At 48.2% G+C, this 13,767-nt stretch overlaps 1 protein-coding gene across 1 annotated transcript; it reads left to right on the forward strand.

The window, feature by feature from the left end:
- Window positions 1-11,937: 11,937 nt before the first annotated feature.
- Window positions 11,938-12,734, forward strand: MIF (macrophage migration inhibitory factor). Its single transcript, XM_058531924.1, has 3 exons — window positions 11,938-12,143; window positions 12,276-12,448; window positions 12,553-12,734. The coding sequence occupies exons 1-3, from the start codon at window positions 12,036-12,038 to the stop codon at window positions 12,617-12,619; spliced, it is 348 nt and encodes a 115-aa protein (XP_058387907.1). The 5' UTR covers window positions 11,938-12,035; the 3' UTR covers window positions 12,620-12,734.
- Window positions 12,735-13,767: the final 1,033 nt, after the last annotated feature.

Consider the following 13,767-nt stretch of genomic DNA (forward strand, 5'->3'; position numbering starts at 1 on the left):
AGCTCAGTCATTCGTTGATTCCTTCCTTCCCACATATGCTCTTAGGGCCCCAGTCCCTGTCCTCGAGCAGCCCCCAGGATCCTTACCTGGCAGTGAAACAGTCTCGAAACAGCGACGTCAAAACTGCCATCCAGGGCTGACATCTGTGGAGGGGTTTCTGCATATCAGGACTGTTCTCAGTGCTTCACAAAGGTTGGCCCATTTAATCCTAATAAGGGCCCCGTGAAATAAGTACTGTCATTATCCCCATTGTACACAGAAGCAGAGGAACATGAGGGCAATGGCTTGTCCCAGGTCACATCGCTAGGTGGCAGGGCCAGGACTGAAGCTGGTGTCTTGACCACCACACCACACTGCCTCCTCTGCCCTGGCTGTTTTGCTTCCTGATCTCCATTTTGTCAGAGAGGCCCAGGGGCCGTGGGGTCCGGGGTGACACTGTGGATTAGTGGTGGAGTGGGGTCTTGAGTGAGTGCTCTCTGAGGGTGGGACCAGGACGGGCAGGCCGTGGAGGACAGAGGCCATGGTTAGGCTCTGCAGAGGCAAATGAGGAGCCCACAGTGTGGCCCTTGTCACAGAGCCTGCGGGAGGTAAGTTCGTGTCCTGCCTGTTCCCTGGCCTCATTCTGCAGGTAGCAAGGAATCGCTGAAGGTTAGGGAGAACCAGACACCTAGAGAGAGACAAGGATGCTAAAGGGGCCATGGGGATGGGAACTGGGCCCCCCTTCAGCATCCTTGTCTCTCTCTAGGTGGAGCGACATTCCAGGGGCAGACACCAATTTTTTGCCTACTCAGCCATATCTGTCTCATGGTGGCCGGGGAGGAAGGCCGAAAGGCAGGAGCAGCATGGACACAGAGAGGAAGGAGATGGGGCGCCAGGCCCTGACATGCACGCATATGCACACACATACACATGCACACACACATGGCTTTCTTTGAGAGCAGACCATGAAAACGCGTCCACGTAGGCCCAGGTTGAGGAAGCCTAGAGATCGGTGGGTTTCCAGCTGGAGGTGCCAGGAAGGCTTCATGGGGTCATAGGTGCTGCTCAGTGGAGATGGGAAAGGCCTGGGGCAGAGGGGAGGTGCTGGAGGGAAAGCCCAGCGTCCACCTGGACTCCACTGGAAGAGAGGGGCTCTGAGCTGGGGCGGGGAGTTGCTGAAGGCCAGCTGGGAAATTTATCCTGTAATCGTGGGAGCCAGACCTCCAATGGTCTCATCTTAAGGGAGTATTGGTACATACCCTAGGTCAGAGGGACCTAGGGGTAATTCCTAGGAAAGAGAAACCTAGGGGGAATTTCCTAGGCCAGGGGAGCCTAGGGGGAGCTTTGGAGTGAATGGGGCAGGCTGACCTTTTTAATTTGACTTTAAATTGGAAAGAATTGTGTTTATAAAGTCTGAACAAACTGCTTGAAAGAGAAATGAGAGTCTGAACTCTCAGCTCCGAAGAGAAGGGACACCAGCTCCTCCCGGCCGAAAAGTGTTCTTAGGTGACTGAGAACCTTGTAGGAGTGTCTGAGGATCAATCCTCATGACTTGTAGTGGTCCCATAGGGAACTCCACTATCATTCACATTAATTAATTAAAGGCTTATCTGGGGAAGCACATATGAGGGTTGGTTGCCCACACACTCTGAGCCCCCACAGTAGTTTTAGACTGCTGGCGAGAGAAACCGAGGCCCGTGAGAGAGTGTTTATGATCTTTCTTTAAGGAGTAACACTCACAAGCAGCACATTTCTTACCCACTACACTATCCTTAGAAATTCTTCAGACTTTATAGTAAAACAAACCTAAAGGAAAAATGGGAAATCAAACTTCTAAAAGCCAACCAGTTCCTGAATGGGCAGCCTCCCCTCCGCACTCCGGCTGGCTTCATGCTGAAACTTGCAAGTGCTTAACAAAATGGGGATAGCGGTGAACAGCTGGCAAGATAACCCAGGATAGTTTAAAACTACAGTAGCCGCTTTGGGGCTCCTTTTTAAGAGCCAGGTAATAGAGAAATTTTTTAAAAACAGTCAAGCTCGCCACCTTCCGGCACAATTGATCAAACTAAAGGTTCCAGAAGCTGTAAATATTTACAAAGAACAGCAAAAAAAAAAAAAAAAAAAAAAAAATTCTTACCAAGCTTCTTTCATGTCCTGAGAGCTTGGCTTAATAGTCATCAGGTTGGGATCCCAAAATACGGTCAGACAAAAATGCAGTTGCACCCCATTTTGTGGTCAGAGATAGTCAGACATAAATGTGGGTTGCACTCCATTCACGGCTAAGGGTCCTACCAAACTGCCACCAGCCTCAGGGGGGATTACATTGGCCATTAGAAGGAAGGTTCCAGTTGGATAAGCTTATTTAAGAAGGGCACTTAAGGGCCAGCCCCATGGCTTAGTGGTTAAGTGCACGAGCTCCGCTGCTAGTGGCCCAGGTTTGGATCCCGCGTGCGCACCGACGCACCGCTTCTCTGGCCATGCTGAGGCCGCGTCCCACATACAGCAACTAGAAGGATGTGCGACTATGACATACAACTATGTACTGGGGCTTTGGGGGGGGGGGGAAGAAGGGCACTTAAAAGCAAAAACTTCAAAATTCCAAAATAACCTTATTGAAAGTTTTATTGCAAAAGCTAATAGAAAATTAAGTTATAAAAGATACCTAAAGGAAAATATATTAGACCAAAGCTTTACAGAGACCCCTGAAATCCACTCCCAGAATTAATGAGACTCTGAGAGATTTTCTGGGACGCTACTACATTAAAGATTACTGGAATGGTTCAATACTGCAGGTAGTTACTGTCTGTCCCGGCTGAAACCTGACAAGATATTTGAAAGGATTTAGCAACTTATGATCAGAAATTCAGCCAAACTAGAAGCTAATATTCAGAGTCTGATAAGAATTTTTTGGCTTTCCCTTAAAGTTAAAATAAAACTAAGCACCCAGAGGGAAAGAAGCAAATTAGGGTGATGTAGTTGGACAGGTAGATTGACCTATAATGTCATTTAAGTTACAACCCAAATTTCTGAGAAATTAAGAGCAACTGCCCTCAACTTACAAACCTCTGCAAAACTGAAAAGCAGCTCTAGAGGCAGTTCAGATTCCACCCATTTCCTTTATTTCAAAAAGGCTTATCGCCTCGGCTCTTGGGGAACTGTTATCTAGCCCATCACCAATTCCTAAGTCTGAAGGGAAAAAAAGGCAAGAAAAACGGCCATAAGAGCACTCTTGCCCAACATCTAGCATCCTGAGTGTCTTCTCCACAAATATTAATAGAAAAAGCTTAGAACAAAATTTGGATTCAATTATTCTCTCATAACTAATGAGCCTTATATTACTGTATCTGATTCATGGCAGTAATTTTAAAACACTAGCTGTGGAGTCATTGTCTATGTGTGTCTACATGTATGTTATATATGAGCAATATCTTACCTCCAGATGGTATAATTTCTAAAAGGCTCTATTTAATTGGCTTAAAGTAAGAACTTATACAAATGTCATGGAAACTAACCCAAATGTCTTTCAAGCTAACAGGATATAAAATAATCTTTGTAAATAAAAGCTTATTTAAGATTGTTGGTTTGATTAAAATGAACATGTTTTCAGAGTTATCAGCATGGAAACAAGTAAACAAATAGACGTGAAAAAGATAAAAGTGCTGGGTGAACTTTTTAACAATTATGTATTATGGTGTCTGTACTTAAAATAATTTCAAAACCTTTTGGTAACTTGAAACTTTAGAGTTTTGCTTAATTGAATTAAATTATAGAAAATTCATTAAATGTCTAGATCATTTCCGTGTAAGATAAAATATTAGACATTAATTACTAAAATACTGAAGTTTATCTACATTTGGCTTCTTATTACAGAGAAAATAAAAGATATTTGGGTCTATTAGTAAACATGTCTTGTATTTTTTTTTAAATATTGTACTATGAAGTAGCATGTTTCTAGAAATTATAAAAAGTATTTATAAATTTGTCAATCTGCAGAATGCTAATGTAAACAACAGTTCATAACTACTTCTTAGTTTTTGCTAAAAATTAAGGTCTGTAAGGGTTAAAAATTCTAATTAATATATGTGAATAAAGCTACTAAAATTTAATAAGGAAAACGTCTTTGTAGTCAAGAAAAGTAAGAAGTACATTTTCAGTAAAGAAGGTATAAATAATGGAAATATTTTTGTTTGTTTTGTTAAAAAAGATAAACTTGTCCTACAGTACTAGGAAGGAAAGAAAGCATGGGATAAATTCTGAATGTGAAAAAAAATGTTATAGAAGGTTTGTGGAAGAGGAACCCTAAGGAAAGAGTTTTGTACATGGTCAAGTTGGTTAAGATTAAAATAAATTCAATTAAGTGAATAAGTTTTAATGTCAAAAGTAAGCTAGTACAAAAATTAGAATTTGGTTTTCTCTTTCTTAAAAGGATAATTTTCCTGTACTTTTAGTCTGCTCTTGATAAAGAGATTATAAAAGGTTTTATTTACTTTTGAGTGAGTCTCACTTTGGTTAAATGGATAACTAAGCATTGTTTCACAGCGACCATTGTTTCACAGTGACACAAGATCAGCAAACACTTGATCTTGTTTGACTAAGTGTTTTAAAACCTTTTGATATTTTTGACAAGTTCCCCAAAATTCATTTCCTAAATGAAGTCTTTCTCTTTTTTTTTTTTGAGGAAGATTAGCCCTGAGCTAACATCTGATGCCAATCTTCCTCTTTTTGCTGAGGAAGATTGGCCATGAGCTAACATCTGTGCCATCTTCCTCTACTTTATATGGGATGCCCCCCCCAGAATGACTTGATAAGCAGTGCGTCAGTCTCTGCCCATGTTCTGAACCTGCAAACCCTGAGCCACTGATGCAGAGTGCACGAACTTAACCGTTATGCTACTGGGCCAGCCCCTGAAGTCTCTCTTTTGACTTGAAAATTTCTCTGAGAATTTTCAGAGGGCCCCTGGGACTTCTCAAAGAAATTTGTTCTCTCTTCCTATAAGAAGGGAGATACTAAACTAATTAGGCTTGTTTGGTATGCTAAATTACATGGGAAGCATTGTCAAGCAAATGACGATAAACCTTCTTAGGTTATATTGCATGCGTAAATATTATTCACTGTCTTAACCCTGCTACCTTGCTTCCAGCACCACAGGAAGAAAAGACTGTGACTGCATTCTATTATCTAATTTGGTTTACAGATGGGTCTTACTTAAAGGATAAGCAAGGACATTATCAAGCTGAATATGCTGTCCAGCCTTGAGAATGCCCACTACTTTCTACTAACTCTGCTAACCCAGTAAAAGATTTCCTTCTACAGGCTCAAGAAATCACCATGGAAGAAAAGAAACAAAGATGGCAACAAAAGGGGGAATTTTTGACACCACTACACAGATGTGGTTCGGGCCCTGATAACAAACTATAGGGCCTATTGGAGCACAACTGTCACTGCTCCAGCATATACATCAGTTAATTCACTGAGCATCTGAAAAGATGATTTTATGGGGAAAACAATACTTTTGAAAACTTTCCTCCACAGTGGCTCATAAAGCCCATACTTGTTGTGCTATATGCCCAAAACATAATCTAGGGAAACCATCTCATGGGTCACAAGGCCACTTTTCCCTTTCTAAGGGACCCTTTGGGGTATGGAAATTAGACTTTGTTCAAATGCCACCATCTCAAGGATAAATATATTTTGTAATGATCTCACATTGGGTTGAGGCCTTTCCTTGCAGAAGAGCTATGGCTTTAGGTAAATTATTATTGGAAAGGATAATTCCTGTTTGAGAAATTCCTACTGAGTTACACAGTGACTGGAGAACTCATTTCACTGGACAAATAATTAAATCTATTTGTGACATTTGGCCAATAATGCAACATTTTAACATCACAATCAAACTCAATTGGCAAAGCTTTCAGAAGCATTTAATCTCCCATGACCAAAAGCTCTTCCGCTAGTGCTCCTCAATCTTAGATCTACATGCTTTGGTAAACATCGGCTGTCCTCTTTCAAGATAATAAATGAACAGCCTATGCAATTAGACGAAGGAATGTATGAACCAACACTGCCTGAAGGAGACATCCTACATTATTGTCAAGGTCTCATTGAGACACTTAAAAGAAATAAGAGGTTGGTAGCTGATTCTTTTCACAGTGAGCTCCCAGGAGACGAAGATCTTAAGGATCATGAACTTCAACCTGGAAACTTTGTTTATTGGAAAAGACACCAGATAAAAGACTCTTTGCAGCCCTGTTGGAAAGGATCATACCAGGTACTTTTAACCAATTCATGCAGAATCAAAAGGCATAAACTCATGGATTCACATTTCTCGTTTAAACAAGCCTTCTCCACCTGAGTAGGTTTCAGTTCCTATTTCTGATACACAACTTCAACTGACCAGTACAAATGTCTCCAAAGCAGGATGAGAAGAAGATGGTATCTGAGGTAGACAGTTATCCCAAGAATCCAGACCAAGCCTGTAATCCCAACCTTATATCTCCTCATTTAAACCTTTGTTATGCTTAAGCCTATTTTATAATTGTTCCATTTAAGGTTTTCAGAATACTATCATAAGTGATTGATTTGGAACACACTGGTCTCGAAGGTCAGGCATTTATGAGCTGGCTCCTAATGGAACTCAGTGCTCTTCAAGGCCAGATGGGCTCATTCAGTGTTCCACTGGTATGACCACCTAGCGGCTATATTTGTTCCTTCTTTGGGGCTGGAAGATGTCATATCACATATAGAAGCTCTGACTAAATTTACTCAATAAGCTCTTAATGACAGTCAAGCAGGAATAGCTTTATTAAATACTGAAATATCTTTAAAGAGAAAGGCTGTCCTTCCAAATAGAACGGCCTTAGATATTCTAACAGCAACCCAGGGTGGTACATGTGCAATCATTCAAACTGAATGCTGTGTTTTTATACCTGATGAATCTTCCAATGCATAGTTTCCTTTTCTGATAAAGACTATGCCACAGAACTCATTTTAAAACTAATCTATAATCATAAACAATGTGAGCATGAGGAGTCACATACAAGTACATGTACAATGTTTGTGCAACAATCTAAAATTAATTGAAAAATTATATAAGCTATGAAATGCTTCCCCCGTTAATATACACCTCCATGCTTGTCCAACTATTTCCCCCCAACATGGATAACTGGGCAAATAAATGAGATGAAAGCCTGGCACCAAGGGACATAATGGACCCAGGGCAGGCAGCAACCGCCCTGGTGCCAAGGGACAATATTTTCATTATCAATGCTTTCTATCAAAAGATTAGTGATCAATGAGGCCGGCCTAGTGGCGCAAGGGGTTGGGTGCATGCGCTCCACTGCGGTGGCCCGGGGTTCGCCAGTTCAGATCCCAGGCGCGCACCGACGCACTGCTTGTCAAGCCATGCTGTGGCGGCGTCCCATGTAGTGTGGAGGGAGATGGGCATGGATGTTAGTTCAGGGCCAGTCTTCCTCAGAAAAAAGAGAATTGGCATCAGATGTTAGCTCAGGGCTGATCTTCCTCACAAAGAAAAAAAAAGTTAGTGATCAAAAGGAGGAAAATGATAAATAAGTGAAAAGCAATAAGATATATTGAAGTATATGAGGAAGCCATTTAGTTTAAAATTAATTCAGCCTGATCTTGTTTTTCCAAAAGAGCCTGACGTGGCCTGATGAGCATGCATTGTACATCTGCTTTAAACATTGACTATGTCCCAAAGACAAGAACGATGCCCTTAAAAATAGGGATGTAGGGGCTGGCCCAGTGGCGTAATGGTTAAATTCGTGAGCTCTGCTCCGGTGGCCTGGGGTTCGCAGGCTCGGATCCCAGGCGCAGACCTATGCACTGCTCATCAAGCCCTGCTGTGGCCGTATCCCACATACAAAATAGAGGAAGATGGGCATAGACATTAGTTCAGGGCTAATCTTCCTCAGCAAAAAGAGGAAAATTGGCAACAGGTGTTAGCTCAGCGCCAATCTTTCTCACACACACAAAAAATAGAGATGTAGCTCTCCCCATTTTGGCATTTCTTTAAGCATAAGCATCTCTTCCTGGAAATGATGGATTAATTACTGACCTGCTGTGCTCACCTTGTGATCACTGACCTGCTGACCACTGATCTGCTGTGCCAGCTAAGCATCTGGTGACAGTAGTAAAAGAGATCTTCCTGTCATGTGTGATGTATGCTCTTTGTTCCAAGATGGTATATAACCACTGTGTACACCCCACATTTATGGTGCCCTTCTTTCCTTGGAGAAAGAAAGCCCCAGGCTATAGCCCTCAAATCTGGCTCATAATAAACTCACTCCAATTTTGATTTATAGATTGATTATGGATTATTTGCATCAACAGCCATATCCCTCCTCCTCCAGCTGGTATCTCCCTACATCGTGAAGTTTTCTTCCCTCCCCCTTCTCTGCCCAGCAGCCCTCAGCCACAGGACGTGGCACTCAAGAAGTCCTCTGCATCAGCCAGGAGTTGCACTGGGGTTGCAAACGACAGAAACCCTGACAAGCAGTGCTTTGAGTAGAGAGGGGCTTCTTTTTCTCCTGTAACCGGAAGGCAGCTGAAGAGGCTGGGCAGAGCAGGCAGACTCCCAGGCTCCTTGGGGCTGCCACTCCTGGCTCCTTTGCCTGGGTTTTTCCAGCTCCTGGCTGCCCAACAGCTACTGCACATCTGGGGGTCGTGTCCAAGTTCCAGGCGGGGACAAGAGGAGGAGGGTAGGGTGGCGCCTTCATCAGCAAAGCAGCTGCTGCCTGATAAACCCTGTACCCTGCATGAGACTCACGTGGCCACTCCTGGTTGCCAGGAGCTCTGGGACAGCAAATGTTCTAACCAAACAGAACTGGGATTCTGTCAGTGAGCAGCAAGGGGGACAGGCTGTGGGGCAGGTCAGCAGCCATGTCTCCCAACACCTCCTGGTGCCTGTGTCCTGTTGCTCAGCAGATAATTACTGAGCCCCTCCACGTGCCAGGTGTATTATTTTTCTATTGTTCTTAGAACAAATTAAAACAACACACATTTATTATCTCACAGTTTCTGTGCGTCAGAAGTCCAGCACAAAGTGACTGGGGTTCTGCTTCAGGTCTTGCATGGCCGAAGTCAAGGTGTCTCACTGTCAAGTAGGGAAGAACCCACTTTCAAGTTCATTCAGCTTGTTGGCAGAATTCAGTTCCTCATGGTTGTATGACTGAGGCCTCTGGCCCCCTTCATCTGCAAAGCCAGTAATGGCACATTGAGTCCTTCCGCTTCGAGTCTCTCTGACTTCCCCGTATGCTGCATCTCTCTGACTCTAGCTGGGGAAAATTCTCCGCTTTTAAGGGCTCATGTGATTACATTGGACCCATCCAGATTATCCATGACAGTCTCTCTATTTTAGGGTCCGTAACTCTAACTACATCTGTGAAGTGCCTTTTGCCATGTAACGGAGGGTTCGCAGGTTCCAGGAATTAGGGCACGGACATCTCTGGAAGCCCTCTGCCTCCCACCGAGGTAATGGGTCAGGAGCTATGCATACAGCAATAACCAAAAAGAGACAGTCCCCACCTTCATGGAGCTTACCACCTGGAAAGGAAGCATTAACTTACAAATAGAAATATGGTGACGGCCTTGAAGGACAGGACAGGTGCTGGGCCTGTTACAAGACCTCACCAAGCCAGGAGCCCTGGGGGCTTTCCCAAGGAACTGAGCCCAAGTCAGATGAGGGAAAGTGTAGGCAAACTGCATTTCAGGACCAATGCCTGAGCCAGGACCCAGGAGCAGGGCCCTGAAGGGCAGTACACAACACTCAGACAGCAAGGGAGGGTGGTGCAAGACATGGGGTGGAGACCATGTCACCCAGGGCACCGTGACAGCACTACTGCTAGCATCAGGGGTGACTAGCACCAGTATTTGGGCCATTTGGTCCTCTGTAAGGTGGACACTACTGTCATCCCCAAATCACAGGTGGGGAAACTGAGGCTCAGAGAGGTCAGCCAAGTGTCCAAGCTAGTAAGAGGTGGGAAAGGGAATCATATCACTTCCTCAGATGGCCTTATAGAAAGATGGCACTGACTGCTCCTGGGAAGGGTAAGAATAAACGGTGAATATCTCCAAGGCTCTCCTGACCAGGGAAGGCTCCCGTCTGCTACAGCAACAACCTGAAAATCGCAGTGGCTCATCTACAGGCACATCGCGGGTGTTTGCTGGCAAGGCTCCATCTTGTCACCTACTTGTGCCTTCTCAGAGAACTACGAACCAGGCCCTGGCTCTTGATCTTCTGCCTGGAGTCTCTCATGTCACTTTTGTTCATATTTCACTGGGCAAGGCAAATCACATGGCCAGACCTGCTGCCAGGGGGCAGGGAAATAGACTCCTCTTAGAGGAGCAATCCACCACGGGGGTGATCACAGCAGCCAGGCCAAAAGTGATGCAAGCTAACTTAGATTAAGGTGGGGGGGGGGTGAATGGAACAAAGTGAGTATAAAGGGGACAATGGAGAGAGACACATTTCACTGGCAGGTGATCAGGTGTGGGAGGAAAAATCCTGCACTTAGATTTGGACACAGAGAGCAGGAAGTGCTGAGTTGGCTGCTGGGGCTCAGAGGAGCACCCCGAGCAGGAGACATGGCATGGAGTCCATTAGCGCATCAGTGGTAACGGAGCCCTGGGCATGGGCAAGACCGCCGGCTGTGACAGTGAGGAGGGAAGCGGCCTAGGGCCCAGCTGGAGGAACCAACACTTACAGACTCTGTCCACAACTGGGCCATGGGACCTCCTGACTGCAGGCTGGCTAGACCCAGAGGCATGAGTGTCCTCGTTATATCACAAGCCCATTGTCAAGGCCAGTGTGTGCTGTGCCACCTTAACTGGATCAGACCTGCCAGAGACCAAGGACAGGACTTTCGTGGAGAACTCTGAGGACTTGGCCAAACGCAACATGCTCCCTCGAGCACCTGAGAGAATGTTCTCTAGTACAGCACCCTGACCAGGGAGTGGGGGTGGCCACTTAGCCACAGGCCCTTCTGCCCAGTGATGGCAGGGCCTGCGGGCTCATCCCTGGCCCTCCACACAGCCAGGGCCCCGATCCAGTTACTGTCCTGTCCTCTCCCTGCTGTGTCACGGCTATCTTCATTCACCCATTCATTCATTCTGTCCATGTCTCTTGTGTGCTTGGCACCCACCAGATGCCCCCCAAGCTTAACGTTAGTGCAAGAGACAAAGAATTCACTAAGGACTCCATGAGATGGCATCCCGAGGACCTGACTAGGGTGGGGCTTCCCTGAGGAGCTGAAGTTTCTCAGACCTGCAAAGAAGTTGTCCAAGGGATGGGGGTTTTAGGGGTGGGCTCTGAGACAGGGTTGCTGCTTGCCTTTGGCCCATGGAGCTCTGTCTGGGCCTCATCTCCTACTCCCTGTCCCTCCCCTTGGCGCCCGGCAGCATCCTCACCCACTCGAAAGGGCAGGCGTGTGGGGAAGTCACTGGACAGTGACTCCGCTGTGGTAGCCCCCCTCTCACCCGCAGCAATGACTACCTCTCACCATCTCACACACGCACACGCACAAGCCCACGACTGTAGCCCTTGGGGACATGTGGTCCCGGAGACTAAGGACACACAAGGGCCCAGTGCGTGTGGTGGAATGAGCTGGGGCTTCATCTACTTGGCTGGCTGTGAGCTCCTGGAGGGCAAGGGGCCATCTGTCCCGTTAACCGCCGCTTCCCCAGCTCCCGGCACACAGACGTCGCTGAGTAACTATCGGTGACTAAAAGAAGGGACTCACAAAGAGACGAGGGACAGGAAGGTTTCCGGCCGCCAGGCGGAGAACAGCTTTGACGGGGTGCGCGGGGCCTGGAGGCCACAGCCGACACGTCCCGAGTTCCGCCCGGCGGGAGGGACCTGCGCCAGCGCTGACGTCCTCAGTCGGGACGGTGCCTCCGCCGGAGGTGACGTCAACGGGGCGGGGTTGCAGCCGCGCAGAGAGTAGCCCCGGGCGGTGGTCACGTAGCTCAGGTTCCTGGTCCGCAGGCGGTGCGTGTTTCAGTCGGCTGCTTTGCGCGGTGTCCGCTGTTCCTCCGTCATCATGCCGATGTTCGTGGTGAACACCAACGTGCCCCGCGCCTCCGTGCCAGCAGGGCTCCTCTCCGAGCTCACCCAGCAGCTGGCGCAGGCCACGGGCAAGCCGGCTCAGGTTGGCCAGGAGGGAACAGGAGGGGGGTGCTGGCCGACGAGGTGGTCCCGGGCCGGGGCGGTGAGAGGAGACTCCGGGATGAGGCTCCGGGCGGGGAAAGGGGTCGGCTGACCGCGCCCCCTCCTCCCGCAGTACATCGCGGTGCACGTGGTCCCGGACCAGCTCATGGTCTTCGGTGGCTCGAGCGAGCCGTGCGCCCTCTGCAGCCTGCACAGCATCGGCAAGATCGGCGGCACACAGAACCGGTCCTACAGCAAGCTGCTGTGCGGCCTGCTGACCGAGCGCCTGCGCATCAGCCCGGACAGGTGCGTGGAGGGGGCAGGGGACGCGGCGGGGTGGAGGGCGCGCGCAGCCCACGGCCGACGACCGTGCGGCCCCCTGAGCCCGGCTTGGTTTCCATCCCTTTCAGGATCTACATCAACTACTACGACATGAACGCGGCCAACGTGGGCTGGAATGGCTCCACCTTCGCTTGAGGGCCGTGTCGCCCCGACCCGCCTGCACCAGGCCCCGCCGCCGGCAGTATTCTGCCCACCCGGCCCCCAGCGACCCCCACCTCCCGGTGGGGAGAAATAAACGGTTTGGAGACCATGGTTGACTCGGGCTTCCTTGGCTTGCGGAGAAATAGAGGCAGGGCCGGCACAGTGACCGGGGAGCCGAGGCTAGAAGGGGTGCCCCCTCAGAATCTGCTGTTCGGGTGCCTTTTGCCCAGCCTTTCCTCCTACGCCCCTAGCAGAAGCCCCAGCCTTGGTTGGCCTTCTGCCCCGGGCCATAGACCCAGGAATCAACTCGAATCGGCCTCCCAGTCCAGGTTCAAGACTGCACTGGGCGGGAACCCGGAATTGAATCTGTTCCCACCCTCAGGGGCAGGGCCACCACGTGGTTGAGGGCTGGCAGGGAGCGGGGAGGGGTTGGGATCCATATCTGATTGGCATGCGGGGTCGGAGGGTCAGCTGGGCCTGGACCTTTCAGACCCACTTTCCTTCATCTTCCAAACAGGCAAAGGTTGCCCTGGGGAGAGAAAGCCACCCCCCCCCATCTCAGGGTCACTCTTAATAGGCTGTTGCCCCAGTTTCTTGACCTGGGAAATCTCGTTTTTCCAGAACTTTGGGGCAGTTTTCAGGTGTGGTGGTGGAGGAAGGTGCACAGGAGGCAGAGTTCTTGCTTATATTGCTCTCCCCACCACTTATTCTGTCCCTTTGCTCTGCTCCCTTGGGCACCCTAGTCCCCACCACAGTAGTTCTCTGAGGAAACTCCAGGCCTGTAGCTTCAGTGCTATTCATGTTTTATGGTATAACAGCTCAGGAAAGCCTTCAGGTGGCCAGTCCATCCTGCTAGGACAGTGAAGGACCTAGCCCTGAGGGCACAGTCAAGAACAGATCAGTATTGAGGTCCAGTGTCACTGGGGTCTCTGCCCAGGATCCCTCCGGCCAAGTGCAGGGGCTCCCTTGTAGGGGTGGTGATAGGACCTGGACCATAGGGACCTTGGCTACCCTGCTGCCCATCCTCCAGGCCAAGAAGTGCTGCTCGCCCAGGCCAGTTGCCTTTGGGCCCAAATGTCTCACCACCTCCTAGTCAGAGAGCCTCCATGTGCCCTGGCAGCAACTCCTTCCAAGTAAGGCCC

This window comes from Diceros bicornis, chromosome 35 (assembly GCF_020826845.1).
Source record: "Diceros bicornis minor isolate mBicDic1 chromosome 35, mDicBic1.mat.cur, whole genome shotgun sequence".
NCBI lineage: Eukaryota > Metazoa > Chordata > Mammalia > Perissodactyla > Rhinocerotidae > Diceros > Diceros bicornis.

What these genes read in the sequence shown, in the direction of transcription:
- MIF (XM_058531924.1), top strand. Translation starts at nt 12,036, where the DNA reads ATGCCGATGTTCGTGGTGAACACCAACGTGCCCCGCGCCTCCGTGCCA. An exon ending in CCACGGGCAAGCCGGCTCAG is followed by an intron (nt 12,144 to 12,275) that starts GTTGGCCAGGAG and finishes CTCCTCCCGCAG; the next exon opens with TACATCGCGGTGCACGTGGT. An exon ending in CTGCGCATCAGCCCGGACAG is followed by an intron (nt 12,449 to 12,552) that starts GTGCGTGGAGGG and finishes CATCCCTTTCAG; the next exon opens with GATCTACATCAACTACTACG.